The sequence below is a fragment of the Poecile atricapillus genome, chromosome 2 (assembly GCF_030490865.1).
Source record: "Poecile atricapillus isolate bPoeAtr1 chromosome 2, bPoeAtr1.hap1, whole genome shotgun sequence".
NCBI lineage: Eukaryota > Metazoa > Chordata > Aves > Passeriformes > Paridae > Poecile > Poecile atricapillus.
In genome coordinates this window covers 22,857,876-22,885,288 of record NC_081250.1, presented here as the reverse complement: position 1 = coordinate 22,885,288, position 27,413 = coordinate 22,857,876, and the positions used below count along the sequence as shown (strand labels likewise).

Genomic DNA, 27,413 nt, shown 5'->3' with positions numbered 1-27,413 from the left:
TAAAACAAGAACGGGAGTATTTGGCTGCCGGCGATGCCATGATGCAGCAGACAGATTGTGCTGCTCCACCGAGGCAGCGAGGCTGTTGTGAGCCATTCCTCTCTGTTCAAAGGAGGGCACGCATTAGTTATGCCCTAGCAGCTTTCCTGACTAAAATACTTTCCTTTTTGTCACCAACAAATTTTTAAACTGATAATATAGTTTATCAGTAAAAGGATGGGCACCAGGAATATTTAAAGTGACAGGAGAACAAAAGAAATTAATTCCTTTTAAATGGCATGTATCCTCCAACCTAAGCTCTCTGCAGATTACTGTGCCACAGTTAAAACTTATTTTGTGTCACTGGTATGTTCAAAAGTGTCACAGACTCTCATTTTCACGTATTTCTGTGGCTTTTTCTAATTCAATCTTTTCCCTCTATGAGATGACATGGTGTTACCCATGCTAACAGAGAATACCCTTACAAGGTATCTCTGGGTGACCCCTAAGCAACTTCAAGCAAAACAGCAGCAGGCAACAGCACCAGCTGGGCTGAGCAGCAGGGGAAAGATCTATACTAGGGATTCGAGGAAGAAGTAAGTGCCCCACAAGACACTCATAATGAAAACAATCCTGCTAACAGATGTCTTCAGTGCCTTGGATTTCTCTCACACTATCAACAAAGATAAGTATACATCAAAATATGTGAACAATACTATATAGAAAAGGAGACTAGATGGTGGGGGAGTACATAATACAGATAGAAACTTATCTGAAAATCCCAGAGAGAAAAAGGGATACACAGTTGTCTGATTTTTGGCTGTTACTAGAAAAGATAAATTTATTTATGGATACAAAGCCCCTGTCCATTTCACAGAGAATAATCTGGTTCTTTAGAGACAAGTGAAACACACACCACTAAGGAAAGAATTGCTGAATGAACTAAAATACAGCTTTCTAAAGATGCCAGCTTATCCTCCTCCTTATTCACTGTCCACCTTAATAATTTCATCAGTTTTGTGTTCTTCATAAATCAGGTTAAGGAGACAAAACCTACTTAATTTACTGAGATTATCTGAACAAAAGAATGACATTGCAAAAATAAGTAGGAATTCCTGTTCAGTGTGATCAAAACCTAGCATCAAATCATCAGCTTGTGCAAACTGTGATGGACTTAGAGACCTCAAAATCAACGAAGTTGGGACAATTTTTGCAAGCTGTAACACGTGCCCACAAGGACAGGCATGTGAAAAAATAATAATCTTACCTATGTCTACTATCAATGACAGAATTCTGTTATTTGCCTAAATTGTTCTTTAAAAACTGACAATATTAGACAAACCATCACCCCACAGTAACTTCTTAAGTGCTTTATTATTGTTAGTATGAAAGGGGCATTCTTTGAGTTTAATCTTTCTCTTCCTTCCTGTAATATTAGATTCTCTTTTTTATCCTCTTTATGATAGAAATAGGTCACTGACTTTCCCTATGATACATTTAAAGGTTGTAAATGTCTCATCCTTTTTTTATCCCCAACTCTTAAGAACCCTATTTACTTTGACTTTTCCTTAGAAGGCTTTATTCTTGATGTTTACTCACCCTTGTCTTTTTCCCCCTCAGGTCTCCAGCTGATTCATGTCTTTCTTTTGTGTACAATTTACCCTTTAGGATCGTGGCCTTACCTGTATTAAGTAGAATGTCATCACTGGCATGTCTACTATGCACATGCATCCTACTACATGTATGTGTTTTTGATGGACTGCAATGACACTTGAATTTTTACCTGTAATTCAGGAAAAAACTAACTGGGAACTGTCAGGACGCAGACTATCTCATGGGATTTCCAGTATTCCATTTCTCAGCTCAACTCAATGTTTCTTATGCTTTGATTTTGTTGTGTGTATTGTTTTGGGGTTTCTTTTTAATACTTACATTGAATGCAATGGTTAATACTTAATAAAAAGAAGAGTAAATAATAGATACTAATTATTAAATGGTGCACAGCACATCTAACCAATATTTACCAACCATTGGTAAATTGTACAAAAATTGGTAATTCAGATACACACAGCCTTCCAGCCTGTTGCACTGTAAATCTTGATTAATTTTATTAATACATCTATTCATCAGCATGTGCCCTCTATATGAAGTCTACACAACATCTGGAAATCCTCCAAAGACAGGATCACAGGATCACAGAATCATAGAACATGCTGAATTGGAAGGAACCCACAAGGACCATCAAGTCCAACTCCTGACCCTTCACAGCATCATCCCCAAGAGTTACACCACATGCTCAAGAATATCGCATGAGTAACATCTGCCCTCCCTAGACATGCTAAACTTCTTAGCCTAGCAGGAGTATTTTTATTTAAATTTAAATATAATGTTTCATTCCTTCTGTCCTACCAATTCCCATGTCTGGCAGAATCTTTACCTCTCAGCAAAGCACTAAACAATTTCCTCCTGAAATCCCACCTCAATCCCTCCCTCCTGAAGCCTATTTTGTTTGCATTTCCAGCCTGTACTTGGACATCAGCAGCACCTATCTCCGATCTGCTCATGAGAACTTGAGAAACAAGGCTTTCCCAAGAGCAGTATTCCCTTACTGCCTCTTCTCAGTAGGACAGGATTTACTTTCCCTCTGCTGACCCTCAGCCTTGATCTGTCATCTTTTTGACTGCAACTTAAGCAAAGCAACTCAAGGCAAGCCTGGGGCACGAGGCAGGGTTAAACTACAGGGGAACAACTGCTTCTCTGGTCAAGGTAAACAGAAACTACTAAATTCAACTGCTCCCATGCTGGGAGCCCTCGCTGACTCTGCTGCTTGCCAGGGAGGACAGGCACATTCACAGCAAGCAAAGGTGATGAGGCACCTGGCTTGTTGCAGAACTTCACTGGCTTTCAGCTCTTCCTCGCCATAGCTGGACAGGCACATCAATTTCAAATGGGAAGAAAATCACCCATCATTACACTTTCACACCAAAATAATGTAATTCAGGATCCAAATAAGTTTCACTTTAAATCAAGGATAAGAAGACTCTTCCTTCCTTCTTGCTGGTTTCTCCCTAGGTATTACACATCACTGAAGGATCCTAGTGCTAGGAGCTCAAAAGCAGCTCTGGGACACTACTGATTTTCCCTGCTCTCTCACCCACTAAAAAAAATGTGGCTTTTTTGGTTTGTTTTCACAATCAATCAATGCCATCATACCTTTAGCTTCAAAATTTGCTCCCTAATAAAATAAATAAAAACTGAAAAAAATAATAGTGTTCAATCCAAATTATTAAAAATTATAAGAAATTGGATTTTTTCAATGGAAAGAAATTATGATCCTTGCAGGTAATTAATTTTGCCTGTTTTCTTATGTTATACTTCGTAAGTATATGTAAGATTAATTTGTCTCAAGACAAATTCAAAATCTCAGCTGTGTAATTCTTAATTCTGATAAAGAGTATATATGTCAATTTCCAATAAGCTTTAAAATGAGAAACTCACACCAATTTTTTTTCTTACAGGAAATGGGAGGGAAACGTAACTAATGAACTTTATTAAGTAAACTCGTAGTATAACAACTTATTTTAGCTGCTGTAATGAAGCAATGAAAATTAAACATTTTTCTTTCATGGAAACTAATTTTTAGAACCAAAAACATACACAAATGTTAAAATAGTCAAGGCAATTGAAAATGCTTGGGTTTAAATTACATTATTAGATTACTCTGGAGATTTCTTGCTGTTGAGGCAGACATAATATTGCTCATTACTCATCCTTCCAATTATAAGTATCTGTTCTTGTTGCAAACCTAGTTCATAAATATTGAAAGCATGATGTAAAGTATTGCTATACAAGCTATACAAGCTCACTTTTACATGCCAGGAATAGGACGAGCTGCAGGTTCATTTATTGATAATAATATACTTACATAATTATGCATAATACTAAAAACCTCATTATCATTCTACAAAGCCTGTAGCAAATACATTTTGCTTAGGATTGCCTTTCAGCAATTACATGTTCCTAAATTCAGTCATCTTCCTTCTAAATAAACAAGTGAAGCAGCAAAGGGTAACAGCTAATGATCATTTTAGAGCAAACAGATGTGAACCCATCTTCAGAGATCCCTCAATATGTCTGAGACATCACCTGTAAAATTCACCACCTCCTTGGGCAAAGCTGGCCATTATCAGTGACACTGGCACCAAAGCCACCATCCCCATAAGACTGCCTAAACACCTAAACAGAGCCTGGTGAGGAAGGGAGCAGTCACATATCTCCACTGAACTGTAAAGCTGAACTGACCTTTGACTTTGGGAAGTTACTGCAGTCTCAGACAGCAGACGCAAAGTGTGTCAAAATTTCATTTTCACTGCTTAGCACATCCCAGTTAACTACACAGAAATAATTTTCTTTACCATTTAAAAATGAAAGACTATCAGCCATTCAGGTTTTGTAGAGGAAACTCCAAGCAGCTCGTTCTCAAAACCCCCCAGGTAATAAGCAATGGCTCTCAGTCATCCAGTGATAAAACTGAGCTCCAAGCATGCTTTGCAATACACTGATATAAGTCTTAACAAAGAATAACAAAGTATTCTAAACTACTTTTAACTAAGTTCAAAAGGAGTAAACTCCCTTTCTCCTCTTCCACGTAAATGTACAGTTCCACATTCACCACCAAAATGTTTATATAGAGAATAAATTTATCCTGATATTCAGCTGCCAGACAGAATTTTTAAAGATCGCCTTTTCTTGGCTTTGCAGATCACCAAGGTTAAAGTTAATAAACTCTGTCATGTTTTCATCTAACAGATATACTTATTAAAAAGAAGCTAATTTGAGGGACCCAGTGAATTTAATGACTGCTATGTTCCCTTTCAGAGGGTATTCTGCTTTCAGCATCTAAGTAATTACCGTAACACATTCATTTGCAATGAAAGATGCTACATGAAATTAAATTTCATTCTATCTTTCAGGGTTAATGCTGAAACCAAACACCTCTGATAGCCTCAGACATTTCACCAGTATTATTTTCCCAATTGAATCATCACCAACCTAGCAACCCAAACTTTCCATTTTCTGAGAACTCTCAGATCAATAACTGTTCGTTACTAATTTAGCTATGATATCTCACTCAAACATCTTTTATTATGTTTGAAAAGGTCAATAGCAATCAATGGCAATAGTGCATCAGTTCTATGATATCCCTTTATGAAATAAGCCAAATTCAATCCATTTTAGGTTAGGATTTAGTTATTCAAAAATGTACACCAGCATGTAATTTTAATCACATGACTATTTTGACTTCTTTCAGCGCAAATTACTCATATGATTGAGTTAAACCATGTACAGGTGTTAAAATAACAACAAACCAGACTTTGCAGATACAGAGCTCACTAACACAAATTACACAGCTAGATTGCATATTCAACCGGCCAAGATTTGTACATTTCAATGGGCAACTGTAATCTTTGCTTCTGCACATTCACATTATATGCTGAATGGAAGCTTTTTAACCAAAGGAACAAATGAGATCCATTAATCATGCAATTAAAACCTCTATCATGCACATCCACAAAAATTCAGTTCAGGTTATATGGGCATTCTCAAGCATTATCAGATAGCTATTTAATCAAACTATAACTTTACATTACTGAATAATGAAAACAGACTTTTGTTAAAAAATTCTGTCATCTCAAGGCACAGGAGCATGTTAAAATGTCATTATTATACAGTTTTTAGGCTGTTTGGAGAGAATAAAGTATCCTTCCCTTCTTCCCCAGCAGCACCTTGAAAGGCTGCCCACCAGCCAAACACTAAAATATTACTTGGATCAGCGGCTAGAAACCATTACTTAAGGAGATTCTCAAACAGTCTCAATAGGTACCAAACACCATGGGAAAGATGCACCCACCAGTAGGGTTGGTCTCTTGCTGAAAAACAGCTAAGTGAATCCAGAAGAATGTGCTACTGCATGAAGGTTTATCTGTATCTGTACATGGCTGAGAGCCAGTCTTAAACAACCTGTCTGAAAATCCTTACTGGATATAAAATCCAGAAACTTGCATCAGTGTAATGTAAATGTAAACTATAAAATCCAGCAATTTGAAATTAGTGTAATAGGCAAACTCTTCTATTTTAGGGAGAAACATATTCTATACATCTAATTTCTCAACAAGTTCTGAAGAATACAGCTAAATACAGCTGCCAATAAATAGGACTGCTAAATGTATTCATGTAAAGATATGCAAGTAAGTGTACACTGATCATTACATAAAATTAAGTATCAAGATTTTCCCTACGTTAATTCAGTGTGTAAGTCAGGAGCAGGAGACTTACTGATTTTAAGAAAAGGAATTCAATTTTTATTACTGTTCCAATATCTGAGGTGAAAAAATACGTACTGTATCAAATGTTCTGCAGGCTGCTGCAGCTGAATACCCACACCCTCACAGTGTAGCACATTTACATAAATACACAAGGTGAAAGGCTTCTCCAGACAAGATTCTGTGATGCTGTGTGCATTATCATGTAAAAATTAAGGCCTGCCCCAAAGAAACACACAAAAAAATTCCATCTGTCCTAAGCAGAGATTTATTTAGAGTAATGCTAGCAACCACTGTACTTTATAAACACAGTGTCTTACAGACTACAATACAAAACCTGATATTATACTGAAAATCTAATGGTCTCTAAACTCATTTGTTTCTTTTAAATTACATGTTCTTGGACCCATCTGTGAAAACTGGGAGGTTAATTATGATAGTACATTGCATAATTCCACAGCTAAATGCTAAAGTAGTTCTACATAAATGCCATATGTTTGTCTTAGAAAAATAAAAAGATTAATTAGGAGGCCAAGGCCAGTACTTTGGAAACTAATACTCTCAACACAATTAGATCCTTACTGCCTACTATGTAAATTGAAGTTTTAATTAATAGGTAGAGTATTAGTCATGACAAAATTTAAAAAATCCCAAATTGTAAATTTCATGCACCAGACATTTTTTTACTGTCATTGCTTATAAAAATACACTCTGCACAAGCCAATCACAAAAAAAAAAGTAATTTAAACTTGATATGTGCTTTTCATCAAGGAGCTACCTGCTAAGCATTTCAGTCCTGCTCTTCCCTACAGTATTCTCACCTATTTAAAGTAACCTGGTCACATCAATAAAGAAAAAGCTCCAATAAACAAACTATAGCTAGGAAGCAGAGTAAGTTTGAAAAGTCAGCTCAACAGCTTAAGATCCTTCAAGAGCCCTGGCAGCTAATTCTGAATCTGGTTTAGCCCAGCTACAAAGCAGAATCTCTTACAGCCATCACACTCCTGAATAAAGCAAAGAGTTATTTTGGCCTGATTCATAGATCACTGATGATAAAGAGAACATTTCCATAAAATTCAATACACTGTGGACTATACCTAGGATATATAGTCACTTTACTCACCACATATTCAAACACAAGTGTCAAGGTCTCCTTGGTGTGAATGATGTCATGAAGCAGCACAATGTTTGCATGTTTCAATCCTTTCAAAAGAGAAGCTGAAAAGCAAAACATACATGTTATCTTAAAGAGTATCCAGATATTTTATACTGATTTGTTCTCTTTTTTAAGTGACTTAAATGAGCTTCATAACCTAACAACCAATAGTTGGACTTTAGTATCTTCTATGTTCATGAGTTCCACACATCCAGTTTTTGAAGATCACACCTTCCCATTCAGTGCTATTTTCTCCACCTTGCTGGTCAAACTCAGCCTCACTCTGAGGCCAAAATGAGCTGGAGCAAGAGATGCTTTCTTTACACAGCCTCCTCTAAGTGAATCACTCATGTCTGAGCAACCAGACACTAAGCGCCCTCCTACACTCAAAGGTATTTTTTTTGTCTCAGACAAAAGTCAAGCAAGTCTTTTCAAAACATAATCCTTCCTATCCAACACAACCGAGCTGCTGTCTAAATTAAGTACAGCATCTATCCTAAGAAAAGGGGTTTAAGCAGTAATTCTCCTTCCTCTCAAATAGAACAGAGATTTAATGAATCATTTGTACTAGCCCATGAGAATAAATACATGGTATTTTCTCACTATGTTTTTTAATGGTACCAGCTCATGTTTTCAGAAAAGACAAAGACTTATCTAGTGAATTTTCAGGTAATCTCCTTCACTAATTTTTTTTTTATAACCTAATACATATTTAATGTTCATTCCATATTACATATTTAATGTTCCACAAGACATGGCATATTTTAGCAATATATGCTGACAAGCCATGTGTTGTTACCAATGTCATTCTGTCGTTGGTGCCTTGTCATCTCATGCATACATCTGAGCAGGACTATCAGTCACCCTAGCAAGTAAATAATAGATACAAAGACATGCAAATGAGTGGCATATTTCTAAACTGAATAATGTGGAACTTTCTTCTGTTACCCTCCTACTTTTGTCAAAGAAAAAAAATGAAAGACCAAATGCATGTCTCAATCCTTTACTCTGCAGAAAGGAAACTACAGAGCTTCCACAGCACTGTTACCCCTTGCTGTCCTATTCAGGGCTTTCCATCAGGCTGAGGTAACTCCAGGGGTCATCTCGCTTTGAATTAAGATAAGTACGTATCATCTCTCACACTGGTCTTTAGGAGAGCAATCTGACAAGTTAATTACTCTAGGAAGCAACACAAAAGCAACATGGCATCTGTTTGCATCAGTGTTCCTCCACAAGCATCCTTAGCATCAAACTCTGGAGTTCATCTGCGGCAGAAGGCAGACAGCAAAGAGGAGAAAACCATAAAGATTATTCAAAGTCGGAATAATCACAGATATCATGAAGACAGGACTGCAAACCTGCAAGGAGGCTCTATGACCAAAAATGAGACAACCCTACAACCTGGCTGAAGAGGTGAGAAGAAAACTTTCCAAAGATCTTGCTTTGGCCCGCACTCCACAGCTCATGCTATTTGGAGAACCAGCACACATGAGTCTTTCCTGTGCTCTGATTTTGTTGCCACCGAGCTGTAAAACTGCTACTGTAATCACAAATAAGAATTTTAAACAGTTGATCAGTGCAGGAATTTCATATTCCAAAAATTAAATAGAGGCCTATTTGGAAAGGAAGAGCCATGAGCAATTTTCATAGGATCCTCATCCTAGAACTTGGACAATTTCTAGGAACTAAAGCTCAGAGGGATTTGGATACATTAGATTTTTTTTTAAAGACAATGATGAAAAATTGCTACTGGTTAAAGAAATGGACACAAGCAAAAGATAAAGAATAACTGTTTTGAAAGGTACCTTCTAACAGAAACAAGAACTTTTTACCTGGGGAAACCCTAAGAGTTCACTTGAAGTACCTGAGGCTTTTATCAGCTCTTCCCTCAAACCTTATTGAAGGACCATACATTCACAGACACTAGGAACAAAAAAACTTCCTCCTAGCAGAACCTGTGTTAAACTGTAATAGCATTTATGACCTCTGTCAGCTTTTGCTGCTCAGATCATCACCTGAGGCCTTTAATTCCTCTAGCTGGCCATTACTTTGTTGGTAGAATCTCCATATGGGTCATTAAAGCTTAAACAGTACATTGAAAGCAGCTTACCTCAAGGTCTTTGCAAATATTGTATTTCCCCTTCAGTCCCCTCCCCCACTCTTATTTATCTTCTCTAATATCCAACTCCCCCCTTTTACAGCCTCAATTATCGGCATCTGCCATATACTACAGGAACTACAAAATATCACCTGCAGGGTGAAATTTCTGTCTTCTCCATTAGTCCAAGTGAAATACTGTAGGTAATATAGCACGGAGAGCAAAATCATCTTAATTGCACTAATTTTACACTGCAGAAATAAGCAATTACACTATCAATTTATATTGTGAGAAAACAAACATAAATGGTGAAAGTAAGAGAATTACCCCATGTTCTTCTATCAGGACTTGCCATCAAGATTGCCTGTCTTGTGAAAGCACTGTTTTGTTTCTTAAAACAAAAGGGGGAGGGAGGAAAGGGGAAAAAAAAAAAAAAAAGTTGTCTGAAATAGGAAAGCTGTTTCTTCTTCCACAGAATATTTAAAAAAAAAAAAAAATGAAAAATGCACATAATATGGAGATATTTTCCAGAAAAAGAGCTTTTCAAAACAAATGACCTATACACCTCCTCTTTTGGGCAAGCTTTTACTCAAAGATGATAGAACTTTGGGTGAACTCCACTAATTCAAAGACAAACCCCAGAAATTTGCATCCAAAAGAATAAAAAAGAGTCCAGAGAATCTGTCAGAATCAACTTGAGACAAGGCTGACTTTACCTCTGAAGCTGCCAATGCAGCTGCTACAGGAGCTCAGTGAGAAGTCAGGTGCTGCTGTGCCTGGTGTTACTTCTAGAACAAAATAATTCTGTCAGAGAAGGCCAGCTCCATCCAATGATTACTACCCACAGATTTCACACAGAGTTGTTTTCTTTTAAGATAAAAAGACTAAAATGTTGTTGAAAAAACATTGTAACAGCTCGCGAAAGTGGGACCAATGTACTAGTACTCACTGTATTCTTGTCATGTATTTTTAATAACAAAATTATACAATGCTGCTTCAAAAGTACTGACACTCTTTTTTTACCCTTGGTATGAAATAAACAGATGGCAGCAGTTTTTATTAATTTCTCTAAATAGTTCTGAGGAAGAACAGCAGCAAGGAATAATAAAATTAATATCTAAAAGACTTTGGACAAAGTATTATATGGGTTTGAATGGCCAGGTGCTTGTTCTGTCACCTGTGTTTGCACAGTCCCACACAGCAAATTCTAACAGTAAAACCCAGGGAAGGTGAATTGTTGACATACTTCAACAGTCAACAACATCCCAGATGATAATTTCTGTGACTTTTACACAAGCTCCTGATCTGACTCACCAGCACTCCACACTTTCCATCAAGGGCTAATAACCATATTTGCATATTTAAAGGAAACACATTGCATTTGCTTGAATAACCATCACAGGCTTTGCTCCAAACAAGGGGATGCTCTCATCTATTATGAGCTCCTGGCAAGCTGCCATACCGCTTGTGCTGGTCAAGGAGGTTTTTGCTGTTCCCAGATGAGCTTTATTCTAAAGTACACTCACTCCATGAGCAAGGCAAGCCAGATGGACTGCAGCCAACTCTCACCCAAAACCTGAGTAGCATCAGTAAATCAGTGCTTCACTCCCTGCAGGTTTTACAGCATCAACTCAAGCCTGACACTCCACTAACAAAGCCTTGTGACTTTTAGATCAGCCTCGCTTGGGAGTGTTTTGAAAAAGACTATTCCCATATCTCATAAAGTAGTATTTCACAGCTGTATGATAAATTCAACAAAGGTAACAATTACTACTGACTACCAGGTCACATGGAAGAACTTTCCACAAGCAAAGATAGTAGTTTTGGACATGGTAAGTACATTAAGCTTGAATATTAATTTTGGTCCTTTGATCAACCATTCAGTCTTTCAATTCCTGACTATCATTTTATTCTCACTTTGTGAAAAATCACAAATCTCCACTGTGGCCCTAGACAGAAGAATAACCCATTATTTTCAAACTGGCTGGTATTTCAGCGACCTGGAAGCTTTTCTCAGCAGCAGAACTCATGCTACTCATATGCCCCATAATGTACAACTGCTGATGATGCTCTCTCATATTTCCACAAAATTTTACCATTTTTCTAAAAAGTGTAACTGTAAAAATACCTTCTTTCTTTAGTAGCTGGGGTGTCATCTGGGATTACCATGCACCACTACTAACTATTGCTCATGCTGCTACTCACATGCAGTGCTCATCCTTTCTCACTGCCACTCTAGGAGGATTTCTCTCATCAGGAGATTTTTGAAGACTGCACACCATGGAAGCTTGCACTTTTCTAATGCTGTTACTGCAACTGTGCATCGTTGCTGCCCTGTTGGATTTCTGAGATGCCAAAGAACACACATTCTAGTCAGTAACACAAATCTGTGAAAGCAAGTAAGCTGCTGTGCTTCAGAGCCAAACAACTTATCTTTAAAATTCTGCAGCTTGTCACACTCTGCAGACACAACGGTGCTCTCTGTCAGAGTGCCAACTCCTCAGTTACATGGCTGGATCAGTCTCTGAGCTCTCCTGGAAAGGCCTCCTTAGTGAGAAAACATTCATGGGGCCTTTTCCTTATAATCATGTTTTCTGAACAAACACATTCAAATGTGCCTTACTGCCTGCACAAACTACAGTTCTGCTTCTCTCCCAGCAACTTATTTTCAATCTATACGTCTTTCATAGCAATTTTTAAAATTTGGCCTGAGAGTAGAACGTCCCTTATGCTTCTCAGCCACTTCCCACACAGCAGGAATTTCTGTGTTACTTAGAATTCTACCACAGGGACAGGAATTCAGCACTCTGTTCTGTTGGTTTTGCAGCAATAAATGCGCAGTAATTTCCTCCTCAGAAATTCAGTCCCCAAATCTACACTTTGCTATTTTCCAGTTCACCCATCTGAAATTATTTACAACAAGAAAATAGCTTTGCTTTCCTAGAACCCTAACATAAGAGATTTCAGTTCAGTGAAAACTGTACATCCTAGGTAAGACCATACTGACCAGAAACTTCCTATCTTCTCACCACAGGATATATTCTGCAGAATAATCATTATTTATAGAACATATGTAATTTGAAGTAGTTGATATTAGAGTTGCATACCTATAAACACACAGAATTGGCCAGCTTCCATTCTGATCTTAGTGAACACAATGCAATAAAGATATATAGGTCACTCTTCAGCTTGGAAAACTTTCTAGGAGGAAGTTTCATTACAAATTGCAAAAGAATTTGTGAGCTACAAAAAGAAGAAACAGCAGAACAGAAAACTTTAGATGGGTTATTACATAAGCTTAGCTCAATTACTTTCTTCATGGCTAATTCCAACCTCAGGAAAGTCTCTTCTAGATTTAACAAATGGTCCTTATTCTAGTTTTCATTAAGTCAAAATAATGACAGTCTGCCATTAAGAAAGCAAATATTCTTCACATGCTTGCAAGAAAGGACTTGGTTGTCCTTCAACTGTAGGTCACTTTGCTGGAGGGACTACATGGACCAAATTAGCTTCATCTACCTCCTCAGCCTCAATTCAGGCTTACATGTGACTTGAACTTTAAACCTTTGTTTTTTTGTGTGTGTGAAATTTCTTCTTGCTGCTCCTCCTTGAAATTACAGTATGCTGTTAGAGAAGAAATACAAGAAAATTGTGTGTGCTACAACACATAGGCACCTTCAAAGGTTCTTCTTGTTACAGCTGTAGTTCCCTAAGCAAAAGGCAAGTCACAAACCTGCTAAAATCTCTTCTCCTATTGAACTGGAATAAAACACTGGAAGGACTGATTAAATAAGCTCTGAAAAGCACTACAATATGTTATTCTAACAGTCCTATAGAAGACTGCTGCCATATGAAATGAATGCCTCTTTCATTACATTCTAGATGTAATTGTGTGAACAATTCTCGATATGTATTGTTCCCAATGCTCTTCCAACTCAAGTACAGATGGAGGTTAAAAATAATGAGACATCATCCTTTTAAAGCCAGACTCTTTTGGAAAGCAATTGCAATATGCTACTCGTATCTTGTAGCCACCAGTCATATTTTGCCTTCCCTATCCATTTCAGTATTCAAGAGGAGGAAACTGTGTAAACCAAAAATATGCAGCGTCTACAGAAAATAACTCTATAATGCTGGTAGCATGTGAAAGCAGGAACATTTCTATTACTTTTTGATGCACACATGACTGGGACTAATAACACAATCTATTTATAAAACCATCACTGGCTGTTTTTAGATTTGTTATCGTGATGAATTTCAGACACTGTCTTCACATAAATATCTATCTAACTTAGGATTACTTTGAAAGTTCTCAACCTAAACTCCCATCTCTTAAAAACAGGCTTTAGTAACAACTTCTGTAACCCACAGAATAACTTTCCCTTTGGAAAAGAAAACCAAACCCCCCTTCAACCCAGTGTTTTGGAGTAGAGACTCAAAATCTGGGAACAAAGAGGCCTTAGAAATAGAAATACACATTTTGCCATCTCTGTGAAACTACTCTAAATGTGGTCAAGTAAAAGCTTTGGAAATTGTCTCTTTGGGTCAGCCTGACTAAGAGCAGTTTGCAAGGTAGGAGGAGGAATAACAAAAAGGAGATGGCAGCAGGGGCTATGATCCACACTGGAAGCTAGGACAGCTGGGTAAGGAGAAAGAAAAGCCAGAGGACAAACAAACATCCTTCACAGGTGGAAAAATGCAGGAAGTGGTAAGAGCACATAGACAAGACAAAAGGGACAGAATGCAGAGCACAGGGTGGGCAAACATATTTTGGGAGAAGTACACAAAAGCCTGCAGACACTATCACATACGATATCCATCCAAGAACCCAAGATTCCCACTGCTTTCAGCAGGAATCAAAGAAAGCATCTGGTAGTTTTCCTCATCCTCCTGCAATTTCAGTCTACAGAGAGAAGCACCCTTCAAAGTACCAGTTAACATTTCAGTTCAAGCAGGATGTGTTCATATGAGAGCTAGCAAATGTAATGAAACATTGGAGTGCAGATGCAACACCAGAAAATGGAATATAGATTTTTCAAACTCTTGGAACATTACTTAAACAAAATCCAAATTAAAATAAAGAATGCCAGGCCAAGTGTTCAAAACAGAGATGGACTGCAATTACAGGGGCTGCTGCAATGCGAACTTGGAGATACCTGTTCCTGATGTCACTGCCATGAGATAAGCCAGAGTTTCAGTTCACAGCTGCTTCATATCTATCTTGCATTTATCTCACACTTTGACAGCCTGCAAATTCACAGCCTAACTTCTCCTGCAATAGCCAACTTGTGTGCTTGCACCCATTAACTGTTCTCAGGTCTTTTTTTTTTTTTTCACAGATGGAATAAGCAGGGGAAGGATCCTGCCCATTCATCAGAGAAGCTGAAAACTCCACCAGGTCCAAGACAGAAGAAAATCAGCCTGATCTTTACCCTTACCTTGCCACTGACTCAGCATCACTTTAAGTCACTCATGCTGATGATATTACCATGTCCCTCATTTTCTGAACATTTCAACTTTTGATCTTCATTCACACAAAGCAGAACTGCAGAGTGCATACAATTATTACAGAACCCCTAGCAACCCTGTACACTGATATTACCCAATGTTATGCAAGTACTTTCAAAGTCATCTCAAAATCATCATTTAAAAGGACTCTCAGCAAGTGGGGTGCTGACAAGATGAACAAATATTTAAGTAGTCAGAGCAGAATGACTAGTGTTCTAGAAATTTTCAAAACCATCTGTGTTTTAGTAATGCACAGTAGGTGCCTACAGCTAAAGCCACCCATCAAGAACATTAAATTAAATTAATCGATCATCATCTGACACAGGCAGAGATCACACAGCAGGAGCAAACATGGTGCAGTTGTGTAATTAAGGAAAGAACAGTAGAACTAGAGAGACCAAGTTAAGTTTTCCCAGGTAAACTTAATTCTGACAACTTCTCAATGATTTAATTTGCAACCATAATAAAGATTCTCTGCTGTAAATGGTATATCTGCAATACTAGCATTACATTGTCCCAATGAGGGTGTAAATAAGCCAAGTACCAGCACTGTATCCTATGCTCTGCCGAAGTCAATGAGCATTTTGTTACTCACTTTTACCAATGCATCAATATGACAAGAAATCACTTAACCTTATGTACCTGCAATGAATATTTCTTTTGTACACTGAAGACAGAAAGGCATCATAGGAAATAATGAAATTGCATTGACATGAAACTCAGTTGCCTACTAGCATACTTGAGCCACTACTTACAAATGAGGAATTCTACAGAAAAGCTATTTTAGAAAAAATTACTTTTGCTCTATTTCTCAGTGGGCCATTTCCATCAGGAAAAAAAAAAAAACCCTGCACGAAAAGCAGACTCATTTGTCAGCACACACTTCAGGCAGCAGAAAAAAAAGGCTTGTGGCATATGTCTCGCTATTTTTCAAAAAGGGAGTGAGACAGGAGTCTTTAAAAGATCATGTCAATTTTCTTCTTCTGGGTGGGTGAGGCTCAACATGCCTCTTTGCCCATAAGTGGAAAATAAAGCTGGAATGCTCATAGCATTGCTGTGTCTCTTGTGGAATGGTTTAGATGTTAAAGAAAGGCAGACACGGTAGAAAGCTAGCAAATAATTATTTTTACAACTATTTCAGTAAACAAAATCAATCACAGTGAAAATAAAGCATACTGTTCTGTAACTGAAAAGAGAAAAACATGGAGTGTATATAGGAAAAGAACAAAAATTTCACAATAAAGCAAATTAAATCCAGTCACTGTGTAACTTGCCCTAAAAAACAACTCATAACAATGAACTATTACGCTCTTAAGCATCATTAGAATATGAATAATATCTAGAACATTTTAAAAACATTTTTAAGGACAGGAAATAACCTTAATTCAGGCTAGATCTCTTTCATGCCTTTCATAAGATTTGTAATTGATTTTTCTTTCCCATCCAAAAATATGCTAACCATGCAGATTACAAAATGGCAATATCCCCTCAAGTAACTTGTAAACTAATTTCTACCATGAAAAAAGCAATAGTGATGAAGAAAGCTTGCAGACACTATAGCAGCAAAACCCAGTGAAGGTTAAATTTTTTTCCAGACTAAATTAGTTGAAAGATTATATAAGCAATGGACAACCATGCTTTACCATGACCAATAAAGTCCTTTGGTGGCAACACTGCTGGACACCCACTTTGCAAGCACATAATCTGAAAATACATTTTAAGTGTTATTTTCACATGTAAAGGCCCTATCAATTCACAAGGAGCAGATATACTGTCCTCCTTCTGCATTTGTCCAATGGTCTCTAGGTATTGTCTTGGTTCTCACCCCATCACTGAACTATCACTTACTCTTGCAGTTCACAATACCCATCAACAGTGTTAGTTTAATTCAAGGTTCAAGGAATGGAGAGGAAACAGAAAAACTGGAAGTCCCAGGATTTTTGCTTTATTCACCCCAGAATGTAACTATATACAAATCCGTATAATTGCAAACTTTACAAATTTACATTTAAATGACAGTGAAGACCTGCTATTATCATGTCACTCTCTAGAGCAGCATGTGCTTATTGAAATGTTGGAGACATTGTTCAACTTGGAAATATGTGTTGTACAGGACAAAAATTTTCATTTAAGGAAAAGATATCAAGTCCTGTATGTTTCTTTAAAAAGCAGGTGGCCCTCACAGAGTGCAGGAGAGGTGCTAGAACAGAAAAGATGAGCTGACGGAATGTCTCAGCTTCACTGAGTTGACAGCCATAGCTGACAGTGACAGGGTGATGCAAAAGTTAAGTGATGCTCAGAGGAGACCTAGTTGAGGTAAGGTAGTGATTTTTATCCTCTTGCTTTTGCTAAAAACATACCCATAATTTTCAAGTACAGATTCAAAATTACCTGTGTAGATGCATGACATGAATCAAACTATGGATCTAAATCATACTGGAAGCCACTCTGAGCAATGACATAATTAAAGCACTCCTAAGCAATGTGAGAAAATACATTAAAGGGATCTTTGAGCATAACCCATTAACACCACAGGTGGTAAGATTTTTTTTTTTTTAAAGGGCAACTCAACAGCTTGTCTGTCTACTACATACAGATATAAAACATCCAGCCCCCTTGAAAATACACTCAGTTCTTCCATCCTGTTGTGTCATTCATCAATTATAATTACAGCAATTTACTGTTTGCTTTTCCAGATAAAATTCTTTTTATAGAATCATAGTAATTAACAATGACAGTAGCAAAATTGATAGCCCTGCTTCTTAAAGTACCCATTCCTCTAAAATGACATTACTGCCTTAACAGACTTTAAACAAATGTCCTCATCTTTTCCAATTTGCATCTAACAGTGTTTGTTCCAGTCAAAACAGGTCAGCTCTTTCCCAAGAGAGAACTAGAGAACAAATATGCTCTTTAATGTTGCTGACCTTTTTTTTTCAAACAGTTCTCAGAACTCCTTCATTGAAAGGTGGCCTTCAAAAGTTAAACTTCAAATCAAAGAAATGCTTTTTCTAGTTTCTGTGAAAATTTGTCCAATTTCTCAAAGTTTACATCCACTCAATGGAAAATTGTACTTTAAAGCTGCACTTAAGCAGCTAAAATCTCCCAGAGAATCCATCCTCCCTGAGCATGCTTAAACCTCCAGGTATTTGTCAGAAAGAAAAGTCTGAGCCAAGAAATCCAGAATACAAGACCACTTACAGACAGGACAGTGTCACCAGGAGAACAATTTTAACAAAATTTCCAAATTTCTCCAAAATCTCAGTCACAAACCTGCTTTTGGCTGAACGCATTTCCAAATCCTGTGCTCCATTTCTGCTCCTCTCCCTTCACCCCTGATAATAACAAAAAGGGTGGGAAATGCTGTCCAATTAGATTCCCCATTCTCCATGCCACAGGCTCCTGACTGAGGCTAGCCAAAGTCATCAACCCTTCCCATCTTCCCAGTGCTGCATTGAATGGCCTGAATTTGTATTCTTCCAAACTCACTGTCATAGCTCATGTAATCCTCACACCAACATCTATTCTTAACCTCCATTGCTCCTGGTTCTCCTCCCTACCACTGGCCAGGTGTGGAATTGCCAAGCATTCAGTGGGGCAAGCTTCTCCAGGCTGCCAGAGCATGTCAGAAAAGGAAGCAAGAAAGCTAGAGGGAATACAGAAGGGAAAAGGGGATAAAAATGCATGGACAATGCATGTACAGTTTATAACTCTGTCAGTATGAGAAAAAAAAAATCCAAAAACAAAGCCAAATGCAAAGCGGGAGGTTTACACCTGTGCAATGAAAATTGCTACCTAAAAAGCCAGTTTCACGAGGGGACTTTCATAAGCTCAGGACAAGCTAACAAGCCAAAATCCAAGAGCGTAAATCTTGGTCCATCATCCCACATAGTTCATGAGCCTAGAGATATAGACAATTCTTTAGATATCTCTTCAAATCCTTCTTTTTGCTTACTGTTACAGCTAAACAAGAAAGTGACTTGCTAACCAAACACATGAGACATGAAGGTCCCTGTTCCTCAAGAGAAATGGAACAGAAAACAAGCAGCAGGACTTAGAAGGAACATGACAACATGCCTGTTGCAGTCAGCAACCTCAGGATCTCATCCAGGAAGCCGCAGGATTCTGGGGACCAGCATGAAACACCAACGAGCCCGGCTCCCAGTTCATGAAACCATTTATTCAGCATGGGAACAAACTCAGGTCCAGAACAGAGAGCTCTGAACAGAGGCACAGCAGGGGTTTTTCAGAGACAGATCCCCCAGGGGTCTCCGCCTTGGAGTTCAGGGTCAGGGACCAGTAGAAACACACCAAGGGAGAACTCCCCAGGGACTCAAACCCAAACAGAACACCTGGGCCACCCTTCTCAAGGGGTTTGGGGTGGGACAATGTAACTCTTTGTCTCCCCTGAGGTACGCTGCCACATCTGCTCCCTTTTTTATTTTATTTTTTTTCCAAATTTTAATTAGGAGCTTAAAATGTTTCCAAAACATACACCTTAAAATCTCACCTCCTCCACAGAGCACCCACTTTGCTTTGTGGGACACTAAAAACTCAATAACAAAACACATTAAGCAAACAAACAAACAAAAAACCAAAATTAAAAACAAACACTTAAATCTCAGACCACAGCTGGGCAAATTAAACAGTGATGGTACTTAATACAAACATAATGGTTTTTTAGTTCAGTCTCTTCTAGTTTAGGATGTTCTTTCAGGAAGGGTGCAGTTCTTAGATCTCCTCTCGCGAGGGGCAGAGTTCTTCGATCTCTAGCTTCGGCTCTGGTCTCGTAGGTGCGCGCTGCTGCTCCTTTAGATGATCTCCGTGAAACACTGGCTTTCGGAGCTCGGTTACAGTTTTGATTTCCCCAGAGGAGGTGTTGCCCACGATGGAAAAGGCAGAGCCCCCAGGGGTGGAGCAGCTGAATAAAGGGGTGGAACCAGAGCAGGAGTTACTGGGGGAAGGGAAGGTTTGGGACTGGAAAAGAAGGAGCAGGGCGGGAAACAAGGGATCCCAGGCAGCGTGGCCGGCGCCATCTTGGGATGGGGGGGGGAGGCCGGGACGGACTTTCCTGGACAGGGAACGGGGAATATGGAAAGACAGGGGGTGAAGGAGGACACGGAATGGCGGGCAGACGGCAGCAGACCCACATCACTCTGGATGTTCTCCGTTCCTTGCCTGCCTTCAGGAAAACAGGGGATGGGATGGCAGAAAGACACCTGGGTGACGGGGAGACGGCAGCAGCCCCGAGCCATCTTGGCTTTCTTCACCCTTTGTCCTGCCCTTAGGAACAGAGGAAAGGGGAAGGTACAGGGAGGTATTCACCAAAAAAAAAATAAATTTGGAACTTCACAGAAGACAAAAAACAGTCCACCAGAAGAGCCGTACCATCCATAATTGTTCATAATGTTAATATTGTCCATAATACGTCTCGTTGGCTGATGTTAGGTGTTTGTCCTAGCGTCTGGTCTCGGCTCCCACACCTCCATAAGCCCTTTTCCCTCATGCCCGAGGCACTCCCAACGTGACTCTCCTGCCAGGTACTCTCGAGTCCTCATTTCTAGGGCGGGGGTCTTGCCGGCTCTCAAGGCTTGTCCAGGGACTTACGGAGTGTCCATGGAGCCGGTCCTGCTGTTCTGGTGCTTCACTGGATGCCACGCATTCTCTCACCATATGTTGCAGTCTGCAACCCATGCCTAAATTGTATTTCTCTATAACTTCCATTTTCAGTTAGAAAGACAAAGCTAATAAAATGCTAAGAGATTGAGTGGCTGAATCAATAAGTGTAGCAGAAACTCCTCCTGATGAGTTCCTTTTTACTTGCAGAAACCAAGGGAGGAGAAACATCAAACTTTAGCTGTTAATTTGATTTGACCAAGCACGAACTGGACTAGACCACTCAGTGTACAACTATGTTGCCAGTATGGGACCTGAACACCACAAACTACTGGATATAATCTCCTTATAAATGTAGCACTATCACACAGTCAAAGATGAAACGCTATCATTTCACCAACTGATCCCGAACAAACTTGGCCAACACAAACAAAAGACAAGTTTGCACTGAAGTTCAGTGTAAGCAACAATTTCACGAACGTAAGACCAAGATTTAGGAATATGGCAAAGCCATAATTGCTTTGAAGCAGTATCTGAACCTCTGAAAGTCTTTGGAATGTTGCTGGGGTTTTTTCCCTCTAAATAATCCTCTTCCAAGCAACCCTTGAAGATAGATGATCTACAACAGTATTTTGAGAGTATATTTGAGATTTTGAGTTTCTACAACTAAAGTGAGAACATCTTAGTATGCCAGAAAACACAGCTCAAGCAATGTAAAGTGCTTGGAGTTCTTTACTAGCAATTTGCTGCCTCATCACCTCATGCCAAGTAAATCAAAGAATAACTTAACAAATCCACCAAATTTTTATTGGCCAAGTTTCTCTCCCAAACGACTATGCTCTCACCTAAAAAAGGTCACAGGAACTACAAGTACTCATAGGCACTAATGACTCTTTTTTCTCCTTCAGCATGGCTACTTAGTGTGTATGTTATATCAGACATTCTGCAACAGTAAACTGCACCTCTAAAGGAAATTGACAAATAAGGAATACTAAATTCCTATTTATCCCTGTAATTCCAACACATGCCAGAAAACTCTGGCTAAAAATCAATAACTGATTGCACTGAAAACTCTAAGAGCACATTCTAGTTCAGATACTGATGTTAAAATAGTGGCAGCCAAAGTGCTAACATTCACAAGGCTAAACATCCCCCCTGAATTCACAACATGGTCCAGTATTTCAAACAGCACTTATGAAAGTAGAACAGAAATATTCCAAAACAAAAAAAAACAAATAAAAAATTTAAAAAAAGGGAAAGATCAGTCAATGAAACAGGCACAGGAACCCTGCTCATTCATTTCTAATTAGGGCTAGGTACCCCAGTGATGACAGATCATGGATTCTGTGAGGTCCATCAAAATGCCCGTCCCCCAGCTGGTTTGGAAACTTATACATGACAGCCTGATAATATTTGAAAGAAACTGACAAGATCTCCACAGATAAACAAACCTGGTCTGAGGAAGTAAAACACATTCTTCTCCCCAAGTTCTCTGACCACAATAAACTACATCTAAAATATTAAGAACCATTTACCTGAGAAAAAACTACCATTGCATATCCATATCTTGACGTTATCTGTGATGTTAACTACATAATGAGTGCTACACATCATAGGAAACACAGCAGTGTTTTTGTCACTAAGGACCATATGACTATCTGCAGGTATTTTTCCAACATTTTGTCAGGCTTTAACAAGTGCTGTTAATAAAACCTTGTCCTTCTATACAGTCCGGGTTTCATTTAATTTTCTAACAGCTTGAGAAGCTGTTATAAACTTGTTTACATAATTCTCAAAGATGTAGATTTATAACTGTCGATGATTTTATAAGGTTAATGGCCTCTGGAATTAAAAGAATGAGAAACTCAACTTTCAATTTATGTGCTTTAGTCAACTAGAAAAATAGAAAACTCTGCAAAGAACATGGATGTATGAACCAGACTAAATTCACCTTTTGTTTACTGCTCCAAAGCAATGTACAGGAAGCAAGGTATTTCTATTAATGATGCACTTACGGTATGCAGTATTTTGAAACCTAAAATTCTAGGAGCAGAGATTAATGGAATATTTAGTCTAGTTCCAGATCTAGATGCATCTGAGATGTACTTTTACTCCAGAGGTGTCATTTGAATTTAATAAACAACAAACACACACAAACCAGAATAAAACTTTGTACTGTATGATATTGAAGACTCAAAAATATAGATTGTCTTTTCAGAAGCATATCTATTATTGAAAATAGTTTTAATTTACTTTAAACCTCACTTTCTTTTATTTTTATTTGGACCTCAAGCTTTTCATTACTATATTTTTAAATTAATGAATTTAATCAATATCGTGCCTCAAACTTTTTTATATTGAATTAATTGACATATATAAACAAGTAAAAGGCTAGATCACACCATATTATTTTTTAAGGTTCAATTATCTGAAGCTGTAATAATTATAACCAAATTTCTTTGTAGAACTAAAACTGCCATCCAAATTTCACTAAAGAACTTGATTCAACAGCAACAACACATCAGAAATCCAGTCTAGAAAAAATTAAAGGGATGAAATCTCCTAATATTTAAGGGGGTTTATTAAAGTTCAAAGGTTTCCTACTGCCTCAGAGAGGTTAGAAGTTGCTTCATGCTCTTGAACTGTGACCAGGAGTTATTCATCTGTAATTGAATGTGACATTCTACCTTCTTGTCCACAGTCATAAAAATGGATGAAAAACATGAATGCATGGGCTGATGGCAAGATGGGACTATTATTAATGCAATTCATAAGCCTCTTGGACTGCTGGCAGAAATCTGACAGAAAGGTGGTAAAGTCTTGAACACACTATCCACGATACATACTTTTATAGGTTATTTAGTTTGACCTCCTTAGAATAAGAGGCCATTTCCAAGCCCATAAATTTTTGCTGAGCATATCTTTAGAAAGACATCCGTTGTCTTGCAAAAACCCAGCAGCACAAGTGCCCCAAACTTCATTCAATATTTGGAAGAGTAGGAAATCCATCTAATCCTTACACTGATAACTTACGCAAAGCCTGCTTAATCAGACTTCTAATGGAGAATATGCATTGCTCCAAAACCTTTTCTTTGGCTTTTATATAGATTTGTACTAATTTGTGCAAGCAACACTGAGAGACAGCAGCATTCAGACACACATCAATGCGATCACTTGAATTTTGTCAGTGAGCCACAGCTACAACCCTTAGCTTCTCCACTGGCATGCAAAATAAAGCATTTTTGATTATGCAAATAGTGCTCTGCTTTGTGAATAGGGCCTCGAGTGATTCAAATGCTAATTCTGTTAGAAACCTTGATGAAAAGCCAGAATTTCAACCATGTCAGCTTTATAACCAAGACTTTCTGAGAAACACGTAATTGCAAATTGAAAAATATCTTTTAGAACCAGAAATACACAGACATAAAGTAACCTGGAGAAGTGGGCAAGTTTTTACAGCTTTCTGTCAATGGCCCTGAAACCTGCTGGGTTTTGCTTTGAGTTAGATGCCCCTTCAGGAACTGGCAGTTTCCTAGCAGAGGCAATGAAGGCACTGCTGCACTGAGAAAACCAAAAATGAAACAACAAAAGCAGTTTTTTATCTTGTCCAGAGAATAATGTGCTATGTAGTTGGGGTTTGTGTCTTCTGATTCTCTTAAGAAAACCTTCACACAATCCAGTGAATGTCTGTATGAAAATATCCTTGCCATTATTAAACACATTTTTTGAGCCCTCACAGCACACAAAAGAGCAAGCATGCATCCCAGATTTCAGAGAAATAGGGGGAAATGGAAGTGAGTGAGAATGTGTACATGAAATGCGTAGAAAGCTTTTCTTTTTAGTTTGCGAGCAGTTTTGATTTACATTTTTTTCCCCTGACTAGCTGCATTTAACCTACTACAGTACTTTGTCCTCTCAAGCTCTGGAAGATATGAGGGAGGGGAGAATGCTTTCAGAAGTAAGCCAGCCACACTGGCACTGCCATCAGCCTGTGTGCAAAGCTACCTTCCTACCACCATCCTGACTTTCTTGATTGCTTCTGCTCAGGGAAAACCAGCTGATAATTAAGGTTAAGCAAAACCTATGGATCTAATTACCTGAGCTGTACAACTAAGACAGGCTTCAAAGAACTAACCTGCAGCTTAAGTTGCCTACAGACAAAAAAAAAGGGTGTTAGGAAGCTTCCACATGAGGTCCAAGGCAAAAAGTTAAATAATATAAATTACCATGCTTTTGACGGTGCCAGTTTTCAGCATCTCCTCAAGGTAAAATCCAGAGGACAGAATCCTTATTTGCATTAACCCCTTCCTAACACCCCAAAGTAAAAATTAAAGAAAACTGGTCTATACCACTTGTGTACTGATTAAGGGAACTCTGAAATATGCACCACAAAACACACACAACAAACAAGCTTTATCAGATCAGAACAGATACAAATCACTGAGTTTAGCACACCTGAAATATCCTTATTTACAAGGCTTCCTCCGTTTTGTTTTAAATTCACTTTTCAATTGGTTCCAGCTAAATCTGCTGCCAGCTGAGAAGCTGTGGAAGCTTGTGACAAGTGGCTCAAACCTCAAAAAATCACAAATACACAGTTTCAGATTCTACAGCTGAATATCCCATAGTAATGGCTTTTAGACTCCACTGTCATGGCTTATATTTTAGTAAATGGGTCAGAGGTGGGAGGTCACATATCCTATTACCAGTCTCTGAACCATCCAGTTCCCCTTCATCTCAGCAGAAAAATGCGACACATTATCAGCTTCTTTTTTAATATTGCTTACTCGGGGGGAACATTCTGAAGTAAAATAATGTGGATATTCATTTTCATTGCTTTGAAGAAGACAGTAAAGGTCAAGTTCTAATATTGAAATGCTACTCTCTTCATATTGATTATAAAGCCTGAAAGCAGTAACTCCACCCATGCTGGAAGAAGAGACCCCATTATGAAGCCTGTATTCCAGTTCTGTACAATTCCTGAGAGATAATCTCCCACCTCTCCCAGCAAAAACTGAAGAATTGAACTGAAATGTTTGCAACGCAATCTTCAGGCTATGGAAAAATACAAAAGAGAAAAAAGAGCAGTGCTGTCTCCCGAAGGAATGGTCTCACCCAGACAACTGTGCCTACAGCATCTGACAGCAGGTAGACCAAAGGAAAAAAGGAGCTTGTGAAGAAACAGGAAAAAAGGAATATATTTTTTCTCACATATATAACTTTAAAATAAGATGTATTTGCTACCACTTTTTTCACTGTTTTGATTATAACTGACTTTTTCCTTCCTATGAGAAAGGTATTAGTACTTAATCGCTACAGTGGCTACTGCCATATTTCACACCAGTATAAAGATGTAGGCCACTGCAAATAGTTCTCACCTATTTCAAAGTTTTAAAATAATTAATGCTTAAAATTTTCAGCAAATTACTGTGAATTATACATTTTACCATACTGGGATTTTTTTACTTCCCTGTATACATGACATATTTAAGAAAGAATTGAATAATTACCACAAAAGATGGGAATAAAAAGCAGCAAAACTAAATACTGCAATATTCTCATCCTCTCAGGCTGCCTGTCTTCTCAACTAGCAAGTCTCTACATATGTCATGGCCCCATCATTTGGAAATAAGTGTCATTTTCCCTTTGATATAGGAGTGATTTGTTAGATACTAAAATAGAATAGTGTCTTGTATCTGTAAAGAGACTAAAGGTGCTTAATTTTATAAGTTACAAATTTGAAATGAACTAGTGCATTTTTCTCAGAGGAAGAAAAAGTACTTATTGTGCTCTGGACAAAAGCATTGAAAACAAAGGTATTGTTGTGGATCCAGCAGAAGCACATGCACATCTTCATCGTTACATTCATGTCTGAAGAACCAAGACAATTTTTAAATTATTTATACACAACAGGAGAATTAGGATAATTCATTCATGAACTTCCTGTGTTAGAAACACACAAAGCTGTTCTGATGATGTTTATGAATGATGACTGAATTCAGTAGCAAAGAGATGGTGACATGTCTCAGACGTGACTTCTGATGAAGATGGACAACTTTCACAGGAAGCATTTTTACTTTATCTAGAGTTGGTTACATGTCCAACTCACATTAGACATTCTCTGGGTTGATCAAAGACAGAATGTCACCCTTCACAAAGGATTTTCTTCTTTGGGGGACAGGGTTAATTGTTTTTCTAAGGCTTAAAAATGTACAGGAGACACATGAATGTACAATGCACCCATACATTTCTTTCCATATATGTAGTGGTGTATCTCCTCCAAGGGGAAAAGCTGTTACACAAGGAAACCAGACAAACTTCTAAAGTCCTTATTTTGTACAAAACCCATTCTGCTGAGATACAATTTCACATTTTAAAAATAACATGGATAAAACTGAAGCTGACTGAACTGGTTCAAACACTGAGTTGCTACCCTGATATGGTATTTACAAAATGCAGGACACAGCAGTGGAAAAAGACCACAGAGATCTTGACAAAGATTTGAAGTCACCACTTTCTTCATAAGGCTAAATGATACAGTTGTCTAGGTTATCCCTTTTGCAAAAGGGAGATATAACAAAGAAAAAACTAGAAAAAATTAGAAGAACTAGCTAGGTTCAGGAGACATTGCCTTAACATCAGAGATATCTAATTTTTATTTCACCAGGTGGCCATGGAATATACTGGCACTTGGATGGGTGCCTGAGGGTCTCCAAGCAGTTCTGGCTGAGAC

At 38.2% G+C, this 27,413-nt stretch overlaps 1 protein-coding gene across 1 annotated transcript in view; it reads right to left on the bottom strand.

Annotated features, from left to right (window-relative positions):
- CDK14 (cyclin dependent kinase 14) overlaps positions 1-27,413 on the bottom strand; it is a 316,030-nt gene that overhangs the window by 175,189 nt on the left and 113,428 nt on the right. Inside the window, exon 6 of the mRNA XM_058833227.1 lies at positions 7,426-7,520. Within this exon, the coding sequence (XP_058689210.1) occupies positions 7,426-7,520 (95 nt within the window). The remainder of the gene's footprint in view (positions 1-7,425; positions 7,521-27,413) is intronic.